Source organism: Oppia nitens, unplaced genomic scaffold (assembly GCF_028296485.1).
Source record: "Oppia nitens isolate AA-2021 unplaced genomic scaffold, nextdenovo-longstitch-racon4-pilon3 scaffold5_pilon_pilon_pilon, whole genome shotgun sequence".
NCBI classification, from domain to species: domain Eukaryota; kingdom Metazoa; phylum Arthropoda; class Arachnida; order Sarcoptiformes; family Oppiidae; genus Oppia; species Oppia nitens.
Window position 1 is genome coordinate 4,399,715 of NW_026533243.1, and position 26,829 is coordinate 4,426,543.

At 46.8% G+C, this 26,829-nt stretch overlaps 12 protein-coding genes across 13 annotated transcripts; 9 read left to right on the forward strand and 3 right to left on the reverse strand.

Annotated features, from left to right (window-relative positions):
- Nucleotides 1–137: 137 nt before the first annotated feature.
- LOC128961535 (nucleobindin-2-like) lies at nt 138–2,181 on the forward strand. Its single transcript, XM_054307784.1, is given in 7 exon segments — nt 138–421; nt 486–809; nt 811–1,200; nt 1,267–1,605; nt 1,657–1,706; nt 1,739–1,812; nt 1,856–2,181. Coding segments are annotated over 7 exon segments (1,650 nt in total). The 5' UTR covers nt 138–274.
- Nucleotides 2,182–2,210: 29 nt separating this feature from the next.
- On the reverse strand, nt 2,211–4,512 carry LOC128961425 (IQ motif and SEC7 domain-containing protein 1-like). The gene is made up of 5 exons (XM_054307660.1): nt 4,290–4,512; nt 4,124–4,232; nt 3,499–4,074; nt 3,179–3,438; nt 2,211–3,127 (listed from the first exon to the last, which is right to left on the reverse strand). Exons 1-5 carry the CDS (start codon nt 4,387–4,389, stop codon nt 2,211–2,213), a joined length of 1,962 nt encoding a protein of 653 aa, XP_054163635.1. The 5' UTR covers nt 4,390–4,512.
- Nucleotides 4,513–4,571: 59 nt separating this feature from the next.
- Nucleotides 4,572–6,152, forward strand: LOC128961442 (muscarinic acetylcholine receptor DM1-like). The gene has a single exon (XM_054307684.1). It carries the CDS (start codon nt 4,734–4,736, stop codon nt 5,925–5,927), a length of 1,194 nt encoding a protein of 397 aa, XP_054163659.1. The 5' UTR covers nt 4,572–4,733; the 3' UTR covers nt 5,928–6,152.
- On the reverse strand, nt 6,132–6,573 carry LOC128961536 (uncharacterized). Its single transcript, XM_054307785.1, has 2 exons — nt 6,545–6,573; nt 6,132–6,492 (listed from the first exon to the last, which is right to left on the reverse strand). The coding sequence occupies exon 2, from the start codon at nt 6,489–6,491 to the stop codon at nt 6,132–6,134; it is 360 nt and encodes a 119-aa protein (XP_054163760.1). The 5' UTR covers nt 6,492; nt 6,545–6,573.
- A 197-nt stretch (nt 6,574–6,770) lies between these two features.
- Nucleotides 6,771–8,389, forward strand: LOC128961445 (uncharacterized protein ZK1073.1-like). The gene is made up of 9 exons (XM_054307687.1): nt 6,771–6,949; nt 7,014–7,083; nt 7,133–7,164; nt 7,215–7,318; nt 7,367–7,615; nt 7,667–7,932; nt 7,999–8,084; nt 8,138–8,208; nt 8,263–8,389. Exons 1-9 carry the CDS (start codon nt 6,811–6,813, stop codon nt 8,299–8,301), a joined length of 1,056 nt encoding a protein of 351 aa, XP_054163662.1. The 5' UTR covers nt 6,771–6,810; the 3' UTR covers nt 8,302–8,389.
- A 52-nt stretch (nt 8,390–8,441) lies between these two features.
- Nucleotides 8,442–12,665, forward strand: LOC128961421 (rho guanine nucleotide exchange factor 17-like). The gene is made up of 8 exons (XM_054307656.1): nt 8,442–9,249; nt 9,301–9,658; nt 9,717–10,466; nt 10,521–11,256; nt 11,306–11,656; nt 11,705–12,212; nt 12,262–12,334; nt 12,386–12,665. Exons 1-8 carry the CDS (start codon nt 8,518–8,520, stop codon nt 12,586–12,588), a joined length of 3,711 nt encoding a protein of 1,236 aa, XP_054163631.1. The 5' UTR covers nt 8,442–8,517; the 3' UTR covers nt 12,589–12,665.
- A 129-nt stretch (nt 12,666–12,794) lies between these two features.
- LOC128961420 (neurogenic locus notch homolog protein 1-like) lies at nt 12,795–18,674 on the forward strand. Its single transcript, XM_054307654.1, has 5 exons — nt 12,795–14,247; nt 14,303–14,596; nt 14,653–15,561; nt 15,639–16,094; nt 16,155–18,674. Exons 1-5 carry the CDS (start codon nt 13,062–13,064, stop codon nt 18,482–18,484), a joined length of 5,175 nt encoding a protein of 1,724 aa, XP_054163629.1. The 5' UTR covers nt 12,795–13,061; the 3' UTR covers nt 18,485–18,674.
- On the forward strand, nt 18,616–19,650 carry LOC128961537 (polyprenol reductase-like). The gene is made up of 3 exons (XM_054307786.1): nt 18,616–18,809; nt 18,857–19,341; nt 19,391–19,650. Exons 1-3 carry the CDS (start codon nt 18,616–18,618, stop codon nt 19,648–19,650), a joined length of 939 nt encoding a protein of 312 aa, XP_054163761.1.
- Nucleotides 19,651–19,749: 99 nt separating this feature from the next.
- LOC128961426 (cyclic nucleotide-gated cation channel subunit A-like) lies at nt 19,750–21,950 on the forward strand. Of its 2 annotated transcripts, XM_054307662.1 has the most exons (7): nt 19,750–19,806; nt 19,863–20,013; nt 20,060–20,545; nt 20,594–20,809; nt 20,859–20,938; nt 20,996–21,307; nt 21,361–21,950. In XM_054307662.1, exons 2-7 carry the CDS (start codon nt 19,866–19,868, stop codon nt 21,826–21,828), a joined length of 1,710 nt encoding a protein of 569 aa, XP_054163637.1. In that variant the 5' UTR covers nt 19,750–19,806; nt 19,863–19,865; the 3' UTR covers nt 21,829–21,950. The 2 variants fall into 2 exon arrangements, with proteins under 2 accessions (XP_054163637.1, XP_054163636.1); XM_054307661.1 differs by having other exon boundaries at nt 19,751–20,013.
- A 96-nt stretch (nt 21,951–22,046) lies between these two features.
- On the forward strand, nt 22,047–23,095 carry LOC128961447 (ethylmalonyl-CoA decarboxylase-like). The gene is made up of 2 exons (XM_054307688.1): nt 22,047–22,404; nt 22,453–23,095. Exons 1-2 carry the CDS (start codon nt 22,105–22,107, stop codon nt 23,068–23,070), a joined length of 918 nt encoding a protein of 305 aa, XP_054163663.1. The 5' UTR covers nt 22,047–22,104; the 3' UTR covers nt 23,071–23,095.
- A 51-nt stretch (nt 23,096–23,146) lies between these two features.
- LOC128961437 (inositol-pentakisphosphate 2-kinase-like) lies at nt 23,147–24,922 on the reverse strand. Its single transcript, XM_054307677.1, has 5 exons — nt 24,698–24,922; nt 24,435–24,636; nt 24,160–24,383; nt 23,536–24,102; nt 23,147–23,485 (listed from the first exon to the last, which is right to left on the reverse strand). The coding sequence occupies exons 1-5, from the start codon at nt 24,842–24,844 to the stop codon at nt 23,234–23,236; spliced, it is 1,392 nt and encodes a 463-aa protein (XP_054163652.1). The 5' UTR covers nt 24,845–24,922; the 3' UTR covers nt 23,147–23,233.
- A 19-nt stretch (nt 24,923–24,941) lies between these two features.
- LOC128961427 (uncharacterized) lies at nt 24,942–26,820 on the forward strand. Its single transcript, XM_054307664.1, has 2 exons — nt 24,942–25,392; nt 25,438–26,820. The coding sequence occupies exons 1-2, from the start codon at nt 25,050–25,052 to the stop codon at nt 26,781–26,783; spliced, it is 1,689 nt and encodes a 562-aa protein (XP_054163639.1). The 5' UTR covers nt 24,942–25,049; the 3' UTR covers nt 26,784–26,820.
- The last annotated feature ends 9 nt before the right edge of the window (nt 26,821–26,829 follow it).

Genomic DNA, 26,829 nt, shown 5'->3' on the forward strand with positions numbered 1-26,829 from the left:
ATTTATTACTCTTTTGTCGCGATTTTCGGTCAAATTGTGTCCACAAATCGGCTTTAATTGTGATTAAATCCGAACTTCATTTTCCATACGATTTTCTGTTGATATTTTTGATGCGTTTTAACCAATGATTTCGACCGTCGGGTGTCTGAGTGGCCGTCGGTGTGAATGACGTCACAGTAAACAAGAGTACAGTTTTCGTGGATTTTTTGTAGACGTTTTGTTTGTTGAAAAAGTGATTATTCGTCACAAAACATGTGACACGTAATCAAAACAAATGGATTTACGCCTAATCTTCGCTTCTCTGGCCGTCGTCTATCTGTTGGTCGTTTGCGTCGTATTTTCGGCTCCGGTCGACCCGAAAGCGGACGTTTTGCCGACAAAAGAGACGGAAGACAAAGTGAACAAAGAAATCGATGATTTGGTTTGGATTTATTGTTGGATTAAATGTTGGATTAAATGTTGGATTAATTGTAAGTGTTTTTCAGGGCTTAGAATACGGAAGATATTTACAACAAGTGGTCGAAGCTCTGGAACAGGACAAGACTTTTGCCGCAAAACTAGAAAATGTTTCTCAAGAAGAGATCAAATCGGGAGCCGTTGCGCGAGAACTCGATTTCGTGGCGCATCACGTGCGCAATCGACTCGACGAACTGAAACGCGTCGAAATGGACAGATTGCGGGCTCTGACCAAGAAGGAGGCGCAGGCGGGTGAGGACGAGTCGGGCAGACGGTGGCGGACGCTGGGCGCGGACTCAGCGGCGATTGGTAAGCGAAAAACGGAGATTTGGACTAAAACCCAGTTTTCCTATAGAAGCGGATCACGTGGACGGAGGAAATCCTCATTCATTCGAAGCCGAAGATCTGCAGAAACTGATCCGCGCGGCGACAAAGGATCTGGAGGAATTGGACGCAAAAAGAAGAAACGATTTCAAGGAATACGAAATGGAAAAGCAATTGATTTACGAAGAAAACCTGAAGAATATGACGTCAGAAGAGCGGAAAGAAACCGAAAAAAAACACGAAGAAATGGAAAAACGACACAAAGAACACCCGAAAGTCCATCATCCCGGCTCTAAGCAGCAGTTGGAACAGGTCTGGGAGGAAAAGGACGGAATGCCGAAACAGGAGTTCAATCCGAAAGTCTTCTTCCAAATGCATGACATAAATAGCGACGGATTTCTTGATCCGCAAGAAATCGAGGTTTCGATGGATTTGATTGGTTTAGAATTGGTTTGAATTTTGAATTTGATTGGTTTGTAATTTCAGGCGATTTTGACTCTTGAAGTGAGAAAACTGTATTCCGAACGCAATTCAGACGACGATCCGAACGAAATGCAAGAGGAGTTCCACCGAATGCGGGAACACATCTACAAAGAGGCAGATGTCAACAGAGACGGTCTCATCTCGAAGAAGGAATTCTTGGAATTCACACGAAGAATGGAATTCGAAAGAGACGACGGATGGAAGGGTTTGGACGAAACAAAGGTCTATTCGGACGAAGAATTGGCGAATTATAGACAACACAGACGTCCTCACGAGCAGATGGACGCTTACGGCGCGTATCAGCAGTTTGTTCCGCAGTATTTGCCGCCAGAATATCAACACGTGAGTCAACAGAGGATTCAATTCTGTTTTATTATATAATTATAATTATAGCAAATGCAACAACAGTTCGGACATCAAAACGGACAACAGTTTGGTCAACAGTTCGGACAAAATGGTCAGTTCGGACAAAATGGTTCGGACAAAATGGTCAACAGTTCGGACAAAATGGTCAACAGTTCGGACAAAACGGACATCAATTCGGACAAAAAATTCGGACAAAATGGACAACAATTCGGACAAAATGGTCAACAATTCGGACAACAATTCGGACAACCGAACGCCCAATTGCATCAAAACGGACAGTTTGACCATCAAATGCAGCAACAGTTCCAACAACAACAACAACATCATCAACAACAATATCCTCAACCGATGCATCAAATGGCGCCTTCCGGTCACGTGCCACAGATTCCTCCGCAACAACACTTCCAAGCCGTCGGTCAACACCCGCCAGGACTTCCTCAACAGCCGGTGATTGGCCAACAACAACAACCAGCCGTCGGTCAACAGCCGTCGGGTCAGCAATCTCAAGGTCAAGTTCAAGGTCAACATCCACTTCAAGGACAAAATCATTAAATAATAAAAACTGTTTTTTATTCACAAAATCACGTCTTCGGCGCCGAAGAACCACTCGTTTGCGTCTGCGGCGAATGATCGCGAGACGGCAGCGATAAACCAGAATCCAGACTTCCCGAAGACGACTTGCGACGCGCTAAAGCGGGCGCGGGGGCGGGCGATGGTGTGGGGAGGGGCGCCTCCTTGAGTTGGAGGAGGGAGGTGCTTTTGTGTATTCGAATGGCGTCCATTTCTCTGGTTTCTGCGATGGATTCGCGTAAATCGTCGGCAAATCTCTTTTGATCCAATTCATTGCGAGCATTGAAAGAAGACAAAATGGCGCCGTTGTCGAGACGACGTCTTAAGTGAATTCCGAATCTGTGGTATTGCGTGGAGAAGAGTTGGACAATGAGTTGGTCCAAAGCGAGAGTCGATCTGAACTGATATTCTGGTAAATGGTTTTGTTGTTTGGCTTTTGGCGTGAGTTTTGTGACTAAAAGCAAATCATTGAATAAAAACAGTTCCCTTTGATGTCTGTCTTTCGGCTCTCTTTTGTTGACGTCTTTCACTTCATAGAGACGACAATAACACACCAGACGGCGCCACTCAACGCATAAATTCGGAACACTCTGACCACGTGAACCCACGAGAGCCGACTGCACTTTCAGCACTTGAGTCACGTGATCGGCTCCCGTCCGCAGTTCTTGGGCTTTAATGCGTTGATAGACTTGAAGTAATTGATCCTGGTCAGGGGCGTTATCATCGCCGAAAACTCCTCTCAAGTTCTGAAGCCATTGCGCGGCAGTCATTCGGTGTCTGGCGTTTGTCGGCGAATGAAGATCCGTATTGAGCATAATCACGGCGAAAGCCAGAATAAACACCGAATCGCGAGACCAAGAAGTCGGATTACAAACCGAAAAACGATCGGCAAAGGCGTCCACCATTCGCTCGATTTTCTGGGCCTCTCCTGAAAACCGATTAACGGATTAGTGAACGGATTAAAAGACACAATAAATACCCGGAAATCGAAAGAATGTCTGAAACTTTCGAAGAGCAGTGTCGACGGATAATCCGGTTAAATCGATTTCGCGGACAAAAGCGGACAAAACAAGACGATTGGTTGACGCGGGAGAAGAAAGGAATTCTCCGATCATTGCTTTCGAAAGACCTTTTCTCGTGAGAAGAAAACGAGAGATTACTGTCGATTGTTCGTCGTCCGAGACGACGGAATCAATAAAACCATTTGATATCAGATATTGAAGACCGCGTTCGGGAGGACTGAGAGAGAAACAGMAAAGGTTAAAGGTCAGACAGACAGAGAGAGAGGTCAAAWCACACTTTTTGTTAAAGAGATTCAGTCCGACGCGATACGACCGCTTTCGCTCGCATTCGAATTGTTGCGAAGTTGGTGTCGTAGAGGCCGCGGCCAGAAGTGATTCGGGAAGAAAAACAGTGGCGTTGGTGGCGCCCGAAGAGTCGTCAGAACGCGTGCTTTGAGTATCGCTTTGAGAAGTGTCTCGTCTTTGATCTGCGAGTCGTCTATCGTTTCGTCTGTCGGACGACGTCTCGGACGACGAAGTCTTTTGAGGCGTTTGTCTCAGAGCTTGAATTGCAATACTTTTGAAGCGTTTCTGAAGACGATATGTGCGGAAAGCGCGCTGAATACGAATGGCCGACTCCCGCGCCACAAGACCACCGTATTTCCGCTCGAGAGCGTCGACCCGTCGGTCAATGAGTTGTTGCGACAGTTCGTAGTGATTGTCGTGATTCACGTGACTTTGAGACGAAAGCGTCGTCTGAGACGACGTCGAAGTGCGAGCGACGTGTGCTTCAAAGCGACGCGAAAAGGCGTCGGACGACACACGAGAAGACACGAAGACGGCGTCGGCTGAACGCGAGTCGAGAGAAGAACCCCTAAAAAGAGATTTTGGAGTTTTGTTTGTTTGTTTGGATTGTGTTTTACCTTTTGGTTTCATGTCTTTGGTCTTTAGTTTCTGATAAACATTGCAATTGAAAGTGTAATCTTTCGTTTTCATCCAAAAGAGAGTCTCTTTCGAGCCGAAGAAGTGATACTAAAAGACAGACACAAGAGATGAATGCGTCGTTCGGAACGACGTCTCAAAACTTACTTTGATTTTCCAAACTTTCGATTTTTACGAATTGTCTTCTAATAAGAGAATTATGTTCGCAAACACCCGAAGACTGCGAGGATTTGGTCGAAGACGTCATCGTTGGCCGCGAATGACAGTTAAGACTCTTTTTCTGCCATTTTTTGGGCGTTTGTTTGCAAACTCTGAGCAACGGTTTGTTTGCATCGCTTTTACCGATAAATTGGACGACAGATGGCGTCAAAAGACATAACAAAACAGTTTTTATTAAACGAAAGACAAAACATATAATGACGTCACAAACGACTGACGGGACGAGTGTTGCGCCCGAAAGGACTCTTCACCGCATTGATCGCCGCCGACTTCATCAGAACCGACTYCATCTACAGTCGGACCGCAAGACCGCAAACACCAAACCATAAGAACTGAAGAAAACCAAAGACATTGTCATTGACTCCGCGAAGGATGAACTCATCTTCGGTGTCGTCGTTCGAGACGACGGAATACCCGACTTCGGTGTCGTCGTCGTCGTCCGAGACGACGGAAATAGCCGTTCAAGCAGTTGTGGCCGCCGTTGGAGTTTTGTTATCTGTTTTGACAATTGTTGGGAATGTTTTGGTTTTGATAGCCTTTAAGACAGATAAAGCTCTTCAAACGGCTCCCAACTGTTTCCTCCTTTCCCTGGCCTGTGCAGACTTCCTCATTGGTCTGGTTTCGATGCCATTATCTCTGGTCTATATCTTGGCCGCCGAGTGGCCGTTGGGTCCGTTGTTATGCGACGTGTGGTTAGCCGTCGATTATCTCAATTCCAACGCTTCGGTTCTCAATCTTCTTCTCATTTCATTCGATCGCTATTTCTCAGTCACGCGACCGCTCACWTACCGCGCCCGAAGAACAACTCGTCGTGCATGTGCTCTGATCGCCGCCGCATGGCTCGTGTCGGCTCTGCTTTGGCCGCCGTGGATCTTCGCGTGGCCGGCAATCGAAGGTCGTCGAACTGTTCCACGTGACCAGTGTTACATTCCGTTTCTCGAGTCGAACGCCGTGGTGACCGTGGCGACGGCTTTAGTGGCGTTTTGGCTTCCGGTTTCTCTCATGTGTTTTCTCTATTTCCGCATTTGGAGAGAAACCGAAAACCGATTCCGCGATTTGGCTCTTGTCCTGACTCCGCCCCCCTCAAGACCCGTCGCCTCCTGTTTCGGCCGAAAGACGGTTCCGCCCCCTTCCGACTCCATCTACACGATTGTCATTCATTTGGACGCCGCGTCTGATGGAAACGCGACGGTAACCATGTTGGGATCGGAAGACGAAGAACGCCCGCAGAGCTGTTCGCGTTTGCCTGCTTTGCAGCCGAAGAGCGAGCGAAAGGCGGCCAAAACGTTGTCAGCGATTTTGGCGGCTTTTGTGGTGACGTGGACGCCGTACAACGTGTTGGTGTTGATAAAGACGTTTTCGCCGACTTCCGTGGATTCGGACGGCGTTTGGTGGCAATTCGCTTACTCTCTTTGTTACATCAATTCCACTCTAAATCCGCTTCTTTACGCGCTCTGCAACCGATCGTTTCGCAACACTTATGTCCGAATCCTAACGTGTAGAACAAGAACTACGAGACGCACAACACATACGATGGGACGACACGCGGACGACGCACTCAAATGAAGACGACGTCCGCATCGCCAAACAGCGCTCCAAACTCCGCCTTCGACAGTCGCACGTATCCCGACGGCGCCACGTGGTCGCGTGGGGCAAAGTACGCGTGGAACACGTTTTCGGTGGCGTTATGCGCGTCCGCGCGGACGAACGCGTGTTCTCTGCGGACAAACAGTGATTAATAAACACTTTTTGCAAAACTTTGTTCTTTTATTACTCGTTTGTCGTTTCGGACGACAACATATCGGACGACGCATCGGACGACACATCGGACGACACACGCGATTGAGCCGTCGTCCGGTCGTCGTCCACATGTAACTCGACTTCAGGTTTAGGAATAAGTTTTTCGACGACTTGTCTGACATGAGATCCAAAAGATTCTTGTTTTTTCGGAGCGTTTTTCCAGTTATTAATAATGTGTTGACGAATACGAGAAATCTCTGTTTCCGACAACTCGTGTTCGGCATCCGTTTCTACGGCCACTGGAACTGTCAGAAAATGACTGTCAAGCGGGGCTTCGGCTGCACTGGGATTAGGGTTTGTCTTGAGTGGACGCCAACCGCCAAAAGACATACTAAAAGAGAGAAAAAGAGTTGAAATAATTGAATATCAGATGAAATGCTAACTCAATGGCGGAATTCGGAGAAACTCTTTTCGTCACAAAAGGAACGCAAAAACTATTTATAAAAAAATTTATTAAAAAAATCGCCGAAAAAGTGGTCAAAACTGAGACTGAATTCCAACTCATTTTTAATTCTTATAATTCGTGGCAAAACTCAAAAATCATTTCCGCATTCATTCGAAACCCGTTTTTCGACTTTTTTCGCATTTTTCGCGCGCTTTTCAAACGTCATGCGCGCGAATCCCGCACGCGCCCTCAAAGACGCACAAAATGGCGGAATCCATCTCTCAAACGGAGACTCCGACCGCAGTGACCACTGTGGGGTTGTCGACTGTGGCCGAACATGAACCTATAGTTTTGACACGTGAAATCGAAAGTGCGTTTGGAATAGTGCGTGTGCACGTGCAAGGTTAAGTCGTTTTAAGCTTTAATTCAAGATTTTTTGGATTTTTTGATTTATTTTTGATTTTTAGGTGAATTGAATGCAAAGTCTGGAATGAAAGCCGTTTTTCTTACGGTTCACGACATCGGAGCCAATCATTGGTCAGTATTTATAACCAAATAATCAACAATTAATAGACATTTCCCGCAGTTCTTGGCGTGAATTCGTTTCTTCCGATTCGAGTAAAAAGTCTTTCGTTTTTTCGTTGATTTAATTTCTATTCCTTTAAAAGTGACTGAAATCAGGAATCGTTCGCTTTTTTTGCATTTGGATGTCGTCGGACAACACGACGGCGCCGACGACGTCCCGGACGACGCATTTCCTACTATACAACAGATAAGCCTTTTCTGTCTTTCAAATAGTCTTTTCTAACAAATCCTATAAATGGGAGAACAAGTAATTCCACAGGTTTTGGATGCATTGGATGTTCCGTTAGTTGTGGGAGTGGGTGAGGGCGCGGGAGCCAATATGTTGGCCAGATTCGGGTTGGCGCACCCGCAGCGCGTTTTGGGTTTAGTTTTGGTTCATTTGGTTTCATCTGAAGTCGGATTTCTCGAGACATTGAAAGACCGTCTATTCGGACGACGAAATTCGCAACAAATGTCTTCTCTCGATATCGTCGCTCTTCATAAGGTTTTTCTATATATTTCTTATTCAATATTTATCTGACGTTTCGGACGACAGATCGGACGTCAAACGGACGACGAAAGCGCGCGACGACTACTCGAGTCATACGGAAAGCGCGTCCAAACTCTAAACGCTCGCAATTTGCAGAAATACGTCAAGACTTATATGAACCGCAAAGAGATCCTCGATCTGCGCGATCTGGACGTTCTGCTCGTGACGGGCGCGCGGTCGCCCTATTGCGCGGGCGTCGAAGCGATTCACGCGAAATGCAATAAAACAAAGACTTCGCTTCTCAAAGTGGACGACGCGGTAGACGTCCTCAGGTATGCGTCTATCGGGCAGACGGCCGGACGACACCCGAACGACACTAATTTTGCGTTAATTTTCAGCGAATTTCCCGAAAAATTGGCGCAAAATCTGTTGCTTTTCGTGAAAGGTCTTGGATTCCTCACCTCTTGTCCCGCAATGGCCGACAGTGAGTGTCTGTCTTTGACTCATTTTGAACCGATTTGACACTGTCTTTGTTAGGAAGCGACGCGACGACACTCAAGACTTTGGGATCAATCGGTCGTCGTCGTACTCTTTCAATGGAAGAATATGTAAGTGAATGGCCGTCGTTCGGGACGACGACTAGTAATTGAATTGTTTTTCAGGACATTCCGAGAATAAGAAGACTTTCACTCACGAAATGAGCGATCGATTCGAGTCTTAGAATAAAAGTTAATGTCGTCTGTGATTAGGTTTTGAAGAATCGGTGGTTTTTTAGCCTTGCATTCAGGTTTCAACGACAACGAACTCGACTTACGTTTCGACAGTTCGTTCGTCGACTCGAAACCCGAACTCAATGGCGTCCGTCGTCTCGAACGACGTCTCGAATCAACTGAAGGCTCAATGGTTTCTACAGTTTTATGCATTCTATGGCTCTCTCTCTCCGTCCGATCGATCGTCTCGACTCTTCAGAGACGCGATTCGCGCGCGCGTCGACTCTATCACTGCACGCATGCGTTTCACTGCAAAGATTGACAGCTCTTGAGATCGGAAAAGCTCTTCAACTGTTTGTTTGCTTTTATTTTTTGTCACATTTGTTGACAACACGTGTTCACGTGACACCTGTTGGCGGTCGTCGTTCGGCTGTCGTCCGCGCGTCGTCCGAGACGTCGGTCGTCACGCAATGCGAGAGTCGCGGCGCGAGTGCGCACATCTTTGGATCGTTTGTTTGGATTTTCGCCAAAAAAGAGTCAAAAATAGAGCGAAAGATGCGAACGACAGACGAGAGAGTGAACGACGCAAAGCTCAACAACGATGTCTCTCCTCAGCGCTCATCCCATACGCCGCTGACCCACTCATCTGTTGACCACAGACTTGCATTCCGCCATTTGGGCGACGAATGGCAGCAGATCTGTGCAACGCTTCTGTCGTGCGAACAGTTATTGACAGTAATGTCCGGCGATAGACATCCCATTGACGACGACTGCCCGGACGACGCCCTCGAACGACAACATTTGAGACAAATTATTCGTCAAATTGAACCACAAAAATACGTTAAAAGCGGTCACAGAAGACATCATTCGTGTTCTCGACGTTCTTCTTATCACAGACTCAAAGCCTTAACTCAACTCCTCATGACTTCCAGTCTTAAGGTTAGTCCAGTTGTCGTCCGTTCGTCGTCTCAGACGTCGCTCTCATTGCAGCGCTCGACGTCTCTCCAGTCGGTGGCCGTCGTCCCGAACGACGTAATGAACGACACCACTGCAACTCTTCCGAGATTCAGACGACGTCCACGTATTCAACGTGTGTTTCGATCGCTCGACGTCTCGGACGACAACAGCGACGAAACTAATCACAAAACAGCCGACAGAAGCGGACTTTCTCTTGTTTTGTCGCCGACGACGCGATCTCCGGACTCAGAGACATCTGACTGCAGCCGAACTAACCGTCATTCATGCGATGTAACAAGTCTTTTGTTGTCGCCCTCAACGCCATCACCGGCGACCGTCGCAGTGGCCAATGGACGACAAATTCTAAAATATTCGAAAAAACGTCTGAGAGGTGAGTCGTCGTCCGTGTGTCGTCTGTGTGTCGTCTTTTAACTGTTGTCACTGTTTAGGTCCGTACGGAGAAATGTTAGAATCGCGAATGAGTCGTTGCGCTCAAGAAGATCAAAAACATTTATCTTTCGTTCAAGAATTGCTTCGAGAAACTCAAGAACAAAGAATACAATTAGACAAAAACGCAAAGGAAACAACTGGAACCGCTAAGGAAGACCGCATTCAAACCCAATCGGATGCAATGGCAGCCGAACCGTCGATTACGGCAACCATTGGTCGCCATTTAGACACTCGAACTCATATCGTTGGCGAACTCTATGACACGGAAAAGAGTTTTTGCGAACAATTGAGACATCTTTTGGAGAAATATTCGAAACCTTTGACCGAATCCTTGATTATTGACGTCGTCTTTGTTGACGTCATTTTCGGTCGAATTCCCGCTATTCTGGCCATTCATTCGCGATTTCTGGAAGAACTTCGTCGCCGTATTGCCGACTGGACACCCGAAAGTCGAACGGTCGGCGATTTGTTTGGCCTTTTCGATGAACCCGTTTGTCGCGAAACGTATTTGTCTTTTGTGGACAATTGGACGCAAAGCAAGCAATTAGTGAAAAGTCTTTTGCGCGACAAACCGTCTTTCGGTCGGTTCCTGACCGACGCGTCTCGCGAACACCGATCGAAACTCAGTTTAGACGAACTCATGATTGCTGTCATTCAACGGATCCCTCGTTTCGAACTTCTTCTCAAACAACTCCTCAAAAATACTCAAGAATCACATCCCGACCACTGTCTCCTCGCGCAGGCGCTCTGTAAGACATTTCAAAACAATTGTTTTTATCTCTAATTCTTTTGCAATTCTTCAGCGAAAATCCATTCTCTCGTTCTTCACATAAACCGTGTTCGCGACGCCGATGCGACGTCCGGGACGACGGCCGGCCATCAGTTGGACGTTGGTTTTGGGACGACACTGTCGTTATCGCAATTGGAGTCCATTTGTGACGGTCTTCCGACAGCACTGTTATCTTCTGCCACTTTAGTTGACGCGGCGTTTGTTTGGATCCGAAAAAGAGAACGAATTGTTGTTTTGTTTTCTTCTCTTTTAGTCATTCTTTCAGTAAAAGGAAAGAAAAAGTCGCAAAAATTCGACGAAAATAAGTACAAAGTTCTCAATTATTTTGCCATTGAATCCATTGACGATTCGGCCGACGTTCGGGACGACGCAGATGAAGAAGGCGTCGATGCGCTCGAAAAAGACGCACAAATCTTGCGCTCCATTCAGACGTCTTTTGTGGCGCGTCTTTCATCTTATTCACGCAACTCTTTGGATGGATTCCTTCAAGACATGAGTCAGAGTTTGACTAAAAAAATGGCACAACTTAAGAATCAGGAGAAGAATCTCGAACTACTGGTGTCGGGACCGTCGTCCGGGACGACAACCGAAACGTCGTCCGGGACGACGACTCAGGGCGTAACGATTGTATTGACATTTGCGACGCAAGAAAAGAGACAACAATTCCAACAAATGCTTAGAGAAGTGAAGAGCGCTTCCAAACCGTCCAAATCAAGAGTTCCTCATTTCGCGTGTTTTCTACCGATTCGGTAATTAATATAAGAAATTGTTTTCGATTTTAAACTGTATTTCCAATAGTAAAACACGTGCCGGCCTTCAGTTTACGTGTGCGGCGCCGACGATCGGCACAAATGACGTTTGGATTTGTAATTCTGACGGATTTGTTGGTCAGATATCTGTTCTGTCTTTGACTTGTGATTCTCGCGAACCGACAGTTGTCTCGTGTAACGGCGTCTGTAATTCTCGCATAACTTGTTTGACTTGTGTTCCGTCTCTTATCTCTCAAACAACCGACGAATCAGATGTTTCCGATTCCGACGGAACCAACGATTCCGCAACACATCCCACCAATGCCTTGGCCTCGGCCACAATGTGGTTCGGAACAGACGACGCTTCCGTTCACATCTACTCGACTTCAGACGCCATTCGGTATTCAAATCTCGGTTTTAATCCAATATTTAATCCGTTTTTTCGCAGAATTAAGAAAAACAAAGTGAAAGTCGCTCTCAATTCGAAAGTCCTTTCGATTGCTTTTTTTGGCGAAAAAGTAATCGTTTCTCTCGATAACCATTCGATTGCAATCTTTAGCCGCGATCTAAACGGCTGTTGGATTACAGAACCAGAAATACGTCTTGGAATGCATTGCGAACACCTCTTAGTCGTTGATCTTCGGCTTTGGACGTCTGGACATTCACGACAACTCGTCGTCCGAGACGTCGATCTCAACTCTGTTGCAGAGCTTTTGGTCGACGTCTCGGACGACGACTTTGTGTCTGCAATGACGACATCCGCAGAATTGCGTCGTGTTTTCGTCTCAACTCATGAATCACTTCAAGTCCACGTATTCGACGCGTGCGAACCTTTTTCGCGCGTGCAAGTGGTGAACGTGCAGTGGGCGCTGCAGAGGGCGCTTCTCGTGTGTGAAGACATTATTCGCCAACACAAGAGCGCGTGTTTGCGTGTGTCGTGTCTTTTGGCCGCAAAAGTCAGTTCTGTTTTGCATTTTTTTGATTTAAAATTGAATTGTTTTTCAGGACTCGGTTTGGATCGGAACTTCTGCCGGAATTATATGTCTTCTGGACGGTCAGGACTGCGATCTGGAAATCGGTAAACAATTGTGTGTTTGTCCTAATATTGAATGTGTGTTTGTTTGTTTAGTCCCGAACGGCCACACTGGTCACGTTCGTTTCCTGACTTCGACGTGTATTTCTGGCCGACATCTCGTGATTTCTGGCGGCGATGGACTCGARACTTACGGTCGACTGAATTCGACAACAGATGGCGTTGTAATGAATGCAACGATCGGTGGAAACGAAGACTCGACGTCACACCTGTTGTTATGGGATTTGAGTCTCGAATAAAACGTTTAAACAATTCTCACACAAACTCTGTTCTCACACTCTGTTCTCTCATTCAATGACTGCTCTCTCACTCACTCACTGACTCACTCTAATGCTCTCCAACTCTGCACTCATTGACTCACTCTCTCATCAGTCGTTCTCACGCCAGATGTTTGGCTGTTGGCATGTCTTCCAACACTCCCTCCAATCCCACGCCTCTGATTGGCTCAAAGTTTTCACACAAAACCAGTCGACTCTTCTCTCAAACAAAAGACAACAGTTTTGTCCGAAAACTCGATTCCAAACCAAAAGAGTCGACAAAAAAACGACAAAATTTACGGAAATTTTATTGTCTTTTTTGTGACATTTTTCGGTCAAATTCACCGAATATTCAATTGAATCAACACTTAATCCGCAGTTAAGCCAAACATCTCATCAACAAGTGTCCAAAATCAGTGTCCAATGTCTTCAATGTCTTCCAATTGATCCCAAAAATGACCGTTTCTGTGGTCTTGTTCTTCCTGTGTGTTGTCATCACTTTATTTGATCCGTTGTTCGCTTTCCGCAATACAACCGAATGCGTGTCTTCGTCTGTTTGTCAGAACGGCGGACAATGCGTTGATTTCCGCTGCAAATGTCCGCTTCAATGGACAGGAAGTCGTTGTGAATTCGCGAATCCGTGTTTCGGAAACCGTTGTCTAAACGGCGGAACTTGTGTCTCATCTCTACCGCCGATAAACCCTCTAAACCATCCCATCTCATCGAGAGCTTCTCCGACCTTCCGGTGCGTTTGTCAACTCGGATATTCGGCGTCTTTGTGTGAAATTCAATTGCCGTCTGTTTGTGACCAAAACCCGTGTATTAATGGCGGAAAATGTCGTCTAAAGAACTCTTTGAATGAATGGCAATGTGAATGTGAAGACGGATGGACGGGAGCGAGATGTCAGCGTCGAGATCATTGTCACGAACATCAGTGCAGAAACGGAGCGCTTTGTGTCGCCCGAGACGACGCATATTCATGTGAGTGTCAAAAAGGATTTTCAGGACGTCTTTGCACTCAAGACGTCGACGAATGCGCTTTAGATCCCAATGTCTGTCACGGAAACGGCATTTGTGTCAATACTTTCGGGTCTTTGCGGTGCAATTGTCAGAAGGGATGGACGGGATCCCGATGTGAGTCCCGATACGTCCCGTGCGCGCATTCCGAGTGTCTGAACGGCGGACATTGTGTTCCGCATTATCAGGCCTTGTCCTTCTCATGCCAGTGTCCCGTCGGGTTTTCTGGCCAGAGATGCGAACACAATGTTGACGATTGCGGCGGAAATCTGTGTCAAAACGGCGCCACGTGTTTGGACGGCGTCAACACTTATACTTGCAAATGTCCGTCTCAGTGGACGGGACCCTATTGTTCGCGAGACGTCGACGAGTGCGCCGTTCGTCCGCATGTCTGCCAAAACGGCGCAACTTGTGTCAACACTTTGGGAGGATTTCAATGCGTTTGTGTTAACGGATGGACAGGAATCACGTGTCAAGACAATATCGACGATTGCGCGGCCGCAGCYTGCTTCAACGGGGCCACGTGCCACGATCGCGTCGGGTCTTTCTATTGCCAATGTCCGGCCGGGAAAACGGGTCTTCTCTGTCATTTGGACGACGCCTGTGCTTCCAATCCGTGTCACGGTATGTCTCTATAGTTGTATAGTTCTGATTGACCTCTGACCCTTTGACCCCTTAGACGGTGCCATTTGCGACACTTCCCCGATTGACGGCACTTATCTGTGTTCGTGTCCAACTGGTTATAAAGGCGTGGATTGCACGCAAGACGTGGACGAGTGCCGAGAGTCTGGATCTCCTTGCGAACACGGCGGGACTTGTGTCAATACTCCGGGTTCGTTCCGTTGCGACTGCGCAGTGGGGTTCGCGGGTCCGCGTTGTGAAGTCAATATCAATGAATGCGATTCTTCTCCGTGTCTGAACGACGGCACGTGTCTCGACGAACGCGGTTCCTATAGATGTGTTTGTATGCCAGGTCTGTATTATAGAACACTATACAGGACTATAGGTTCTGACTTTGACTCTCTTCAGGCTATTCCGGCTCTCATTGCGAACACGACGTCGACGAATGCGCTTCAAATCCCTGTCTCAATGGCGCCCTTTGTACGGATCTAATCAATGGTTTCCGCTGTCTGTGTCCGTCCGGATTCGACGGATCGCGTTGTGAGCGTGCCACTGACCACTGCGCGTCCAATCCATGTCTGAACGGCGGTCATTGCGCGTCTCTTTCCGACGGATTTCAATGTGAATGCAATCAAGGATTTGTTGGACAGAAATGTGAACTCAATGTCAATGATTGCGAATCCACTCCTTGTCATCGAGGAAGATGTCAGGACGAGGTCAACGGATTCAGATGCGTTTGCGATCCCGGATTCACGGGACTCCTGTGTCAACAACAGATCAATGAATGCGCTTCTCTTCCGTGTCAATTCGGCGGAACTTGTCGCGATCTCGTCAACGGATACTCATGCGACTGTCCCGACGGAACCACTGGTCAGAACTGCGAATTCAATGTCAACGAGTGTTGGAGCAATCCCTGTCGTCACGGCGGCACTTGTCGCGACCGAGTCGGGCATTATGTCTGCGACTGCGCAGACGGCTTCTCCGGCAAAGATTGCGAACAAGATTTGGACGAATGTCTGTCGAATCCGTGTTCGAATGGCGGCCAATGTGTGGATCGTCCGAACGGTTATAAGTGTTTGTGTCCGAAGGGATTCTTCGGTCCAAGATGTCTGTCAGACGTCGACGAATGCGCTTCCAATCCGTGTCTAAACGGCGCCACGTGTGAAGACGACTTGAACGCCTTTGTGTGTCATTGTGCGCGCGGATGGACGGGAAGACGTTGTGATCAACAAATCAATGAATGTCTTTCCAATCCGTGTCAAAATGGCGCCTTTTGTTTGGATAAACAAAACGGATTCGACTGTAAATGTCCTAAAGGTTTGTCCAAAATTTACCAATTAATCCAATCCTTAATCCAACCCTTAATCCTTAATCCAATCCCTAATCCAATGCAGGCTTCTCCGGGCGATTGTGCGAACTCAACGACAACGACTGTGTATCTGATCCGTGTCTTAACGGCGGATCTTGTATTGATTTAGTCAATCGATATACTTGTCGTTGCGCTTCTGGATTCGCTGGAAGACATTGCGAACAGGATTTAGACGAATGTCTGTCGAATCCGTGTTCGAACGGCGGTTCTTGTGTCGACCGTCCGAACGGTTATTCCTGTTTGTGTCCGAAAGGCTTTTTCGGTCCAAGATGTCTTTCCGATGTCGACGAATGCTCTTCCAATCCGTGTTTCAACGGCGGAACATGTGAGGACGACGTTGGTCGCTTCCAGTGTCATTGTCCACGTGGGTTCGGAGGTCGGCGTTGTGAACAGGAAGAGAATGAATGCAATTCTCATCCGTGTCTTAACGAAGGAAAATGTGTTGATTTGAGAGCAGATTTTCAATGCGTTTGTCCGCAAGGTTTGTCTCGAAACCAATCAAAACATTCCAATAATATAACAATCAATCGATTTATTCYAGGATTTTCCGGAAGATTCTGCGAACAAAACGTCAACGACTGCTCCCGAATCACGTGTCTAAACGGMGGAACCTGTGTCGACGGTCTCAACGCCTTCACGTGCGTTTGTTCCGCTTCTTTCACCGGTTTTTATTGCGAATCAGAAGTCAATCCATTCCGCGATAATCCGTGGCGTTTGTGTCCGTCTGCGGCCACGTGTTACGCCCGTTTTGGAGACGGGAAATGCGATGCGGAATGCGATTCTCGGGAATGTCTTTTCGACGGAATGGATTGTCGTCGTCCGGAGTCGTCGTCCTGTAATGAGATGTACGAAGCCTATTGTGAAGCCAATTATGCGAACGGAAGGTGTGATGCCGGCTGTAATAACGCCGAGTGTGCGTGGGATGGACTCGACTGCGAACCCGAAGCCATTGATCACGAACTCAAAGGCGATCTTCTTCTGCAAGTGGACGCGCCCTTCGCTCTGCTCACTCAGTCCACTGACGAATCACGTGTCACTTTAGTCGGACTTTTGCGTCAATTGTCGACAATTATCGGATCAGTTGTCAAATTAAGACAAATCAAGTCCAACGGAACCCATTCTACTCAACTCGTCCTGGCCGTCGATTCCCGTCGGTGTGCGGCCGGCGAGTGTTTCGCGTCTTCCCGAGACATCGCGTCCTTCTTGACTGCGGCCAAAACACGTGACCAGGATCGGTTTTCGCATTTATTGCATTCGGGATTTCGAATAACAGATATCGACGCAACAGATGGCGAAACAATCGGATTTCCCAACAATTCCCCGCACGGACTCACTTACGTCGCGGTCGCGGTGGTCATCCTTCTGGTGGGCGGTCTCATTGCCGGAGTTCTCGTTTCGTCCAATCGCAAGAAAGTGGCCAAAGGTATCACGTGGTTTCCCGAGGGATTYTTCAATACTTCCGGAGCAATGGTTTCCAGACATCAAAACGCTTCTTCGGCCGCTGCGGGCGGCGAATATGGACGAGCGAGACGACGAGTCGGCGGAAGAACGGGAAGACCCGACGGACAGGAAATGAGACAATTCAAGTCACGTGAGGACTTGACGGACGACAAGGCGGCGATGAGTGCCATCTATGAGGAACCAATGGAGTGTCGCGAATGGACGCACGCGCACTTCGACGCGTACAAAGCAGAGGCTATGACTCCGCCTCTAAACACGCCTTCCATCGACGCGATTGGTCCAAATGGAATGACACCTCTGATGGTTGCATCGGCCTTCCCGTCGCACGTGATCTCTGTGGACAACCCCGACACGTGTTTGAGTGAGATGGGGGCGGAGCGCGTGCACGACTTACTGATGAACGGCGCGAATGTTTCGCTGACTTGCGATCGAACGCATGAATCAAGTCTTCATTTAGCCGCGAGATACGCACGCGCAGATGCAGCCAAACGACTGCTGGACGCGGGAGCAGATTGTAATGCTCAGGACGCGACCGGAAGGACTCCTCTTCACGGCGCCATTGCTGCCGACGCACGTGGTGTCTTTGAAATACTATTACGAAATCGTTCGACGAATTTAAATGCGAGAACTCTGGACGGAACCACTCCTTTGATATTAACCGCGAGAATGAATTCCGAAGCAATGCTCGAACGCCTTGTGACCGCCGAATGCGATCTCAACGCCGCCGATGACGCCGGGAACACCGCTCTTCATTGGGCCGCTTCGGTCGACAATTTACACGCCGTTCGCGTTCTCATTCAAAATGGCGCCAATCGTGACGCTCAGAATAATCGCGAAGAGACGCCATTGTTTTTGGCGGCTCGTGAGGGAGCCTTCAATCCGGCGCACGAACTGTTGAAAGCGCATTCCAATCGAGACATAACTGATCACATGGACAGACTTCCACGTGACGTCGCTTTGGAACGAATGAACACAGATATCGTCGCCCTATTGGATGATTTCATTCCTCTGACTCCTCCCACTCCAATTGGTCCGACTTCTCCCAAAACGACTTCTCTTCGCCGCAAACGAACGCTTCCGCCGCCGCCTCCGCCGCGAAACATCATTTCTCATCAGACGTCTCTCTACTCGTCGTCTCTGTCGTCGCCTCCTCTCGTGTCCCCGCCCTCGCGTCCTCCTCCCACATACGAAGATGCGTTGATGAAGCCCCGCCCTCCGCGTCCCCCCGAGTCCTATTTGACGCCTTCCCCGGACTCGCCGTCGACTTGGGTTTCGTCGCCGTCCACTTCGTCGCCCCTTTCGGCGGACTGGTTGTCCCTGGCCCACTCGGACCCGTCGTCACTTCCCCCCGCCCTGCAGTCGCCGCCCACCCGTTTCGCCACTTCCTCCCAACAGGCGGTTTTCATTTAAATCTCGTTTTCTGTAAATATCTGTAAATAAACTCATTTTTTGACCCAATTTTGGTCCAAAAAAGACTTTTATTGAACGCACGCGCCAGAGTTCATCGCACGCGACCCACTTTCCGTTCATTCCTCGAGACGATGCCCTCCGATTCCGACGTTTTGTCCGCGCCTTCTCTATTGGTCGCTCACTTTTCGGCCGTTTCGTGTTCGGCCGCTTTGTTCGGTCTTTTAACCCTTTATTGTTCGCCAATTGTTCCCAAAGCTCTTCAGAGACTGTTTCGTTATGGAAAGACCGCCGAAACTCATAAATCGGTTCTTCAGGTTCCCAAACGGTGAGTCTTTAACTCATTTTCTCTCAAAACTAACTCTTAATCCACAGATGGTTCCAACACTTCTATGTCTTCGCTTCTCTTCTCTACGCTCTGCTCTTCCTTTCGCTTCTCCGTCTCTATGTCTTCCAACTGCCCGTTCCCCAACTCCTGGCTCTCCTTTTGGACACTTGCGTCGGTCAGAGTCGTCGTCCCGTTTGTAGCGCTGAATCCGTCGTCCTTTCGATGCTTTTAATGTGTCTTCAAGTGTGTCGTCGTCTCTACGAATGCACGCGACTCTCTGTCTTCTCTCAAGATGGCAAAATGGCGGCCGCGCATTACTTCTGCGGATTTTCCTTCTATTTAGGCGTCGGACTCGCTCTTCTCGCGGACGCACACGGATTTCCCGGCACCCCCGACTCGCTTCCGCCGCAACTGCAATGGACGGCCATTTTCCGCTTGAATCACATCATTGGAAGCGTTCTCTTCTTAATCGCAAATTTAATTCAATTCAAAAGTCATTCAATTCTCGCAAATCTTCGTAAAGACAGAAACGGTTTGTTTTTCTCCTTTAATCCAACAATTAATCCGCTAATCCTCCGCAGGTCGTGTGGTCACTTTCCAGCACTCGATTCCTCGCGGATCGCTCTTCGAATTGGTGTCTTGTCCGCACTATTTCGCCGAAATCGTTGTCTACTTCTCGCTGGCCGTCGTCCTCGCCTTCCAGTCGCCCAATTGGTGGCTGGTCTTTGCCTTCGTGACAACAAATCAATTAATTGTCGGTCTTTTCAATCATTACTGGTATTTAAAGCGTTTTCCCGATTATCCGTCGAAACGAAAAGCTGTAATTCCTTTTCTATTGTAATAAACATTTCAAACACCAGATGTCTCTCTCTCTCAATCAGTATATCAATTGTCACGCGCGACGACACGTGCCGTACAATCGAATCGATAATCCGTTAATCGATTTGTTTTCACTTTCGAATCAATTCTGGACACAAAACTCCGTCCACTTCTGGCCGTAAATTCACTGCTCTTTCCTTCGAAACTGTTTTCCAATTTCTTTCGTCCAATCAGTTGATGCGAAAGTGGCGCCCCTCTCGTTCCGTCGCTTCGTCCGACTCTTCGGCCGCCGCCGTGACCGCCGACGCCTTTCTCGATCCGTTCGTCGGTTCGATCGGTTCTTCGCCTAAAGACCGCTCTTTCCTAGTCATCGATCCTTCGGGACGTAATTTCAAATCTCTTTTTCTCGAAACTCATTGTCTTTTGCGCAGATCTTCACTACCGATGGCTGTTTCTCGTTTCTCTGGCCGTTCTCTACAATCTGGTCTTCATAATCGCCAGATCCACTTTCGCCGATCTCCAGAACGCCTTTCGCCTGCATTTCCTCGTTCTGGACATTGTCTGCGACTCGTTGTTCGCCATCGACTCTGTATTGTCTGCGAGAACTGCTTTCCTSGAYTCTGGACTTCCCGTTCGTGATTCGCGACGCCTTTTCTCGCATTACATGTCTTCTTCTGCTTTCCGTTTGGATGTGTTCTCTCTTTTGCCGACAGATGTCGTTCTGTTTGTCTCTCACTTGGAATGCAATCCAACAATACTTTTCCCGTGCGTTCCGATCGTTCGATTGAATCGTTTGTTTCGTTTTTATCGATTCAGAGAATTCTTCGAACGAACCGAAACGAGAACTCAATTTCCAAACGCTTTGAGAGTCGCGAAACTCGTTCTCTATATTGTAGTTCTAATCCATTGGAATGCATGTAAGTCTTCAATCCATTAATCCATTAATCAGTTAATCCTCTCTTCAGGCGCTTACTTCGCCATTTCCTTTTGGATCGGTTTCGACTCCGACCGATGGGTTTATAACCGCAGATCTTCTTCAGCCGACTCTTTGTCCAAACGTTTTGTTCAACAATACGTTTACTGTTTTTATTGGTCGACTCTCACTCTGACCACTATAGGCGAAGTCCCGCCGCCAGAAACCGACGCCGAATACGCTTTCGTTGTCCTCAACTTCTTAATCGGTTTATCTCTTAATCTCTAAACACTTTTCTAAAACCGTTTTCTCTTCAGGTGTTCTAATCTTCGCGACAATTGTCGGAAATGTCGGTTCAATGATCTCCAATATGAACGCCGCCCGCGCAGACTTTCAGGTCAATATCCCGACTCTGACCTCCSACTCTGACCTCTGACCCGTTCTCTGACTTTAGGCCCGTATGGATGCCGTCAAACAGTACATGGAGTTTCGTCACGTGACAAAACCTCTGGAAACACGAGTTATTCGTTGGTTTGACTATTTGTGGACTAATAAACAGTCTTTAGATGAAAGTGCGGTCACAGCTGTTCTTCCCGATCAACTGAAGGCCGAGATTGCAATCCACGCTCATCTGCAGACTCTGCGTCGGGTCCGTCTGTTCCAAGACTGCGAACCGGGACTTTTGGTTCAATTAGTTTTGAAACTTCGTCTTCAAGTGTTCTCCCCTGGTGACTTTATTTGTCGAAAAGGAGACGTCGGAAAAGAGGTTCGCAAAACACATTCAAACACAAAGTCATTCATCATTTAATCCCAATCCAGATGTATATCGTGAAACGCGGTCGTCTGGCCGTCGTTGCGGACGACGGAATCACTTCTTTGGCTAATCTGACAGATGGCGCCACTTTCGGCGAACTCGCGATTCTCAACATTTCCGGAGTCCGAACCGGAAACCGACGGACAGCTAATGTCCGATCAGTCGGTTATTCGGATTTGTTTTGTTTGTCTAAACAAGACTTATGGGATGTCCTCGAAGACTATCCCGAAGCACGAGCGGCTTTAGTCGAACGCGGAAAACAGATTCTGCGCAAAGACGGTCTTTTAGACGATTCGGCGCTTCTCCGCCACGAACTCGAACAACAAGACACAAGAGCGGCCGTCTCTCGGCTTGAAGTGTCTGTGGATCAATTGCAGACCCGATTGGCCCGTTTATTGGCTGAATTCGCTTCTTCGCAGAAAAGATTAAAACAACGAATCGCAGCTCTTGAATCGCGCGCTGATTCTGATTGACCACTCAGTGACCACTCAGTGACCACTCAGTGACCACTCAATGACCACTCAATCAATGCAAATGTTTGAAACTTTGCTTTTGTGACGAAACGCGAACTGAAATCCGGTTTTTCTCTCTTTTTATGATTTTTTCTGTTTTTTCCTCTTTTTTTCAGAAAAAACAAAATTATTTCCAATAAATCCTAAAATCTTTTTAAAACCCATTTTTGACGTCATTTCTCATAATTATTGCGAAATTCTTGAGTTTTCCGTTCTTTTGTCTCATTCTTGGTTCAAATGCTTTGTCAAACACCTCTCTTGTCTTCCATTCGTGTCCTCCGAGTGCTTCCTTCGCGCACTTTGGCCACTTTTACCACTTTTACCGCTGAATCGGTTGAAACCTGTTGCGAACCAAGTGTTCGACAAATTCGCGATGAATTCATGCGTTTTGGCGGCGGATCCGTTGAGTTGCGTCTTAACAATGCGACGGGAGTGGCCAGAATCGAATTGAGAAATTTCGGGCGGAAAAACGCTTTTTCGGGTCGAATGATGTCTGAATTTGCCGATACTTTGGATTCGCTGTCCAACTGGTCTCAGGTCTGTTGTCTTCAACTATACTTCTATTCTATTGTTTGTGTTTTTCAGGGAAAAGCAGTCGTTATTCACGGTTCGAACGGATTCTTCAGTTCCGGCGGTGATTTAGAAACCGTTAGACAAATCGCTAATCCTTTTGGCGGCCGAAAGATGTCGCTTCTGATGCACGACAATCTGACACGCCTTCAGTGTCTCCCTCTTGTGTCCGTTTCTCTAATCGACGGAATGGCAATCGGCGGCGGAGCAGAAGTCGCTTCTTCGACTGATTTCCGATTAATGACTCCAAACGCGCGCTTCGGCTTCGTTCACGTCAGACTCGGGATTGTGAGCGCGTGGGGCGGAGGACAGCGTTTGGTGGAAATTGTCGGCCAAAAGACGGCTTTAGATCTTATGTTAACCGCAAAACAAATTGATCCCAAAGAAGCTCTTCGACTCGGTCTTTGCGATGCAATTGTGGACGAAGAAGACGCCATCGAAGCGGCCGTGAAGTGGACTCAGAACAAAGTAATGGTAACTCAAGACTGCGTTCGAGCCGTAAAACAAGTGGTAAACGCGGGAAAACATCGAAACAGGGATTCCGCGCTCAAACACGAACTCGAAGAATCGGTTCAACTCTGGGGATCAACTGATCACTTGAAAGCCTTGAAAGCAAACATTAAACACAAATAAATTGAGAAAAAATGTCAAAAATTTCAAACAAATGATTATTAAAAACGAAAAATTGATTTCAAATCAGAAAAATCGAAACACTTTTTACTGAAAAATAAATTGAATATAATTTCGGATAAAATGAGTGAAAACTCGATTAAAACTAAGACTAGAATTAATTAATTCATAAATTCGATTGACTATTAAAGGCCCGAATCATCCGCTGGTCATTAGACAGCGTTCTTCGGATTTTCGGCGCCGACTTTTCGTCTAAATCTGTGACACAAACACTCGTCACGAATTGAGCCCCGGATTCGGGTTCTGTCAGCAAATGCGCTTCGGGCACTTCGGAGGGATTCTGGTCAGCGGATAATCTCTGAATCGCAATCATTATTGAAATGTCTTTTGCGGTCAAAGAAACCAAAAACTGAAAAACCTGTGAAAAAATCGTAAAAATTGTGAAAATTTTTTGTTTTGTTTTCAAACCTTTCTTTCAATTAATTCTTCTGTCGTTTCGTTTTTGACGGAAATATCGGAAACAAAAAGACGACTTTTTGGCGGCAAATCGTGTAAGAAATCAAAGTTATTGTTGTCTTTGAGCGACAACTGATCCAACATTTCGTTTGCAAACTCGGAGTCCAAAGAATCCAATTTTTGCATTCTTAAAACTGCTTCCAAAACACTTCCGGATCTCAATTCATGTCTTTCTTCTCCACAATCACAACGATGCAAACCATTCGCGTGAAGACTGCAGTTCTGACCTGCGGGAAGGGGAGGGGCGTCGGCGTGAAAGGCGGGGTCGACGGGAAGGGAGAGGGCGGCCGAAAGCAGACGACAGAAAGCGTCGGTTTTTCCGCAAAAGTCTTGGATTACGGCTTCGAAGTCTCGGTTCAAGTCATCGCCGAAAACGAGTTGAATGTCTCGAAAGACGCGGAAATTGTTTTGAGGATTCGCTACTAAAGAACGCAAAGAACAAAGAGTTCTTTGAGGACATCCCGAAAACAGATCTAAAGGACAATATTCAGATCTTCGAACAATTGATCCCTTCTTTAGCTGATTTAGAGATTATCAAGAGATTAAGAAATGGGATTAACTCGGATTAGAACTCACTTTATGAAACTGAGACAAACAATAGCGACAAATACTGGCCTTCGGAAGCATTTGTTGTGATAAAAGAGCGGCCAAAGGAAGGAATCCTTGCTTTGGTTTGATTTCAACCGCGAAAACGGATCCAATAGTCTTGAATCGACTCAAAGACGACGGAAGACAACAAAAATCGGGTAAAAGTAAAGCAAAAGCTTCGTTTCGCGCGATTTGTTTGTCGCGACGAAAACCTGAAACARAGATCTTTGAATTCACAGATTAATCGGATTAATTGGACTCACGAGGACGTTTGTCTCCTACAAGACCATCGATTCGCAGACTTTGATCGCGTGAAAGACGAACAATTTGCGGCCGAGAAAAGAAGGCTTCGGACAGAAAGCGCGGAACAACTGATTCGTAGAAAAGGAGTTGTCTTGAGACGCGGTCTATAGTCGGGTCGTCATTTCCATCTGAAGTCTTGAAAAGTCGAAGAACTTTTCGTTCCTTTGATTTGAAAGAAAATTCATTTCAAGGACTAAATCATAAAAACCAAAAAAAGCATTACTTCTTGAATGGCGACCACTAAACTCGAGTTTCCTTCTCCGCGATACACGACTTGTGAATCCCGAAGATTCAATCGTCTGATTGGTTCGCCAGCGACCGGTCCGCGCGGGTCCTCAGCCGAAAGGACTCGCGTTTCGGACAAAACCATTGCGTTTCGTCACTCGTTTGAAGAGCGCATGACTCTTATGACTCGCGCTTCAACTCATCGAAAGGTCGAAAGCATTGGTTGTTTTGGTCGTACTTTTGGTCCCTTTTTATAGACATTTGTTTCGAATAACAATTYCTTGTTTTCACTGAAAAGCAATTCATTTGAAGTGAATTTCAATTCAATAGACTTTTGTTTTGTTCGTCACATGACTTATGAAATGTCTATTCATTTGTCGATTAATTTATCGGTTCTTTCGTCCGAATCTTCGACCGAATCTTCGGTCCATTTTTCGTCCAAAACATCCAAACACTCGAAACTGACTTTCGATAATCGCTTTCAACTGGTCAGAGCCGCTCTTCACCCGACGGCTCCTTTGGTGGCCGTTGTCGACAAAGTGGGCGCTCTTTATATAATAGATCTGTTGTCGAATCGGTTCCGTTTGGCCAGAAGACTGTCTTCAGCCGTAACCGCCGTTTCGTTTGTGAATTCAGACTTGGATTGCAATTTAGTCATCGCTTCCGTCGATCGAAATTCCGTTCACTTCTTCCGTAAGATTCTTTCGATTTAATTCCGATTTAAATAATTGTTTTTAGATTTTTGTCCGCAATCTCTGGCCGTCCGTTCTTTGGCCGTCGTTGAGAGCGCTCACCGGACATCCATTGCTCACATTTCGTTTGACGGCCAGAACCGCATTATGACGTCTTCGGCCTTCGATTCAGCCGTCGTTTGGGACGTCAGATCTCTTCGGGAAATCAAACGCTTGTCGGACTCCAAAAGTCTTTTTTCGCGCTTTTGGATCAAAGACACGATTTTAACCATTTATCGCAATCGCGTCTTCATTATGGACGCAATGTCTTATCGAGTATTAGAACAGATCCAAAACACAAGACTTCTTCACGTTTTTGATGACATGTTTATCACTGAAAACCAAGAAAATCAAAAAGAAAGACATTTTCTGAACGAAAACCGTGAAATCGAAAGCCGTTTTGTCAACGATTCCGAAGATTCTTATTTTCCGCCGAAAAACACGACTTTTGTCGACAAAAACAATGATTTTTCTGTCGTTTTTGACTCAAAATCGCAATTAATTGTTAATTATTTGAATCAAAATTCACCGAAAAAAAAGAAAATTCGTGTAAAAGAAGAAAATATTGAGAAGAATGTCCGCGAATTGGCCCGAGTTTTGATCGCCAAATACTGGAAATTCCCGCAAAAGTACCGATTCTTCATTTGGACACAACTTCTCGGTCTTCCAGACGATAGAAAGCGATTCCAAAGACTCAATGAAATGTCAGTGGAATTGCGTTCTGAAGTTCGTTTTGCGGTCAATAGTCGTGAATTTGTGGATCCGTCGGTCGGTCGGTGTTTAGTGGAATTATTGGCGCAATTGATTCAGTGGAGACCCGAACTCTTGAGCGAGACTTCTGTCTCTGATTTATCTCTTTTTTGCTTTCCTTTTGTGAAGATTTTGAACTCAAAACCAGTCGTTCTTTTTGAAACAATGGCTTCTCTCGTGATTAACAACTTTCTGGTCGACAAAAGAGTCAGAGAAACGACTCTTTGGACGCTTTCCTCGAAACTCTTGAGACGTGAATCTCCTGCTCTCGACCGACATCTTCGTCAACTGGATGTCAGTGCAGACGATATGTTTGTGCCGTTATTGACGTCGCTTTTTTCGGAAGTGTTTTTACGGACGGATTGGTTCCAGATTTGCGATCTTTTGTTGACTTTTGGAACTCAACTTTTTGTTTACTTTTTGGTCGCTTTTAGTCTTCATTCGGAACCAAAACTCTTGAAACTCAAAACTCGACAACAAATCAAAACTCATTTCCGAACTCAACAATCGATTTCAGCCAAAGAAGTCATTTCTTCGGTTTTCATTCTTTCGCAAAGATATTTGCCTTTAAGTGAACATCACTTCCAACCCCTTCTCTATTGACGTCACGATCTCTATGGATATCATCACTTCATTTGCGACCGTTTTT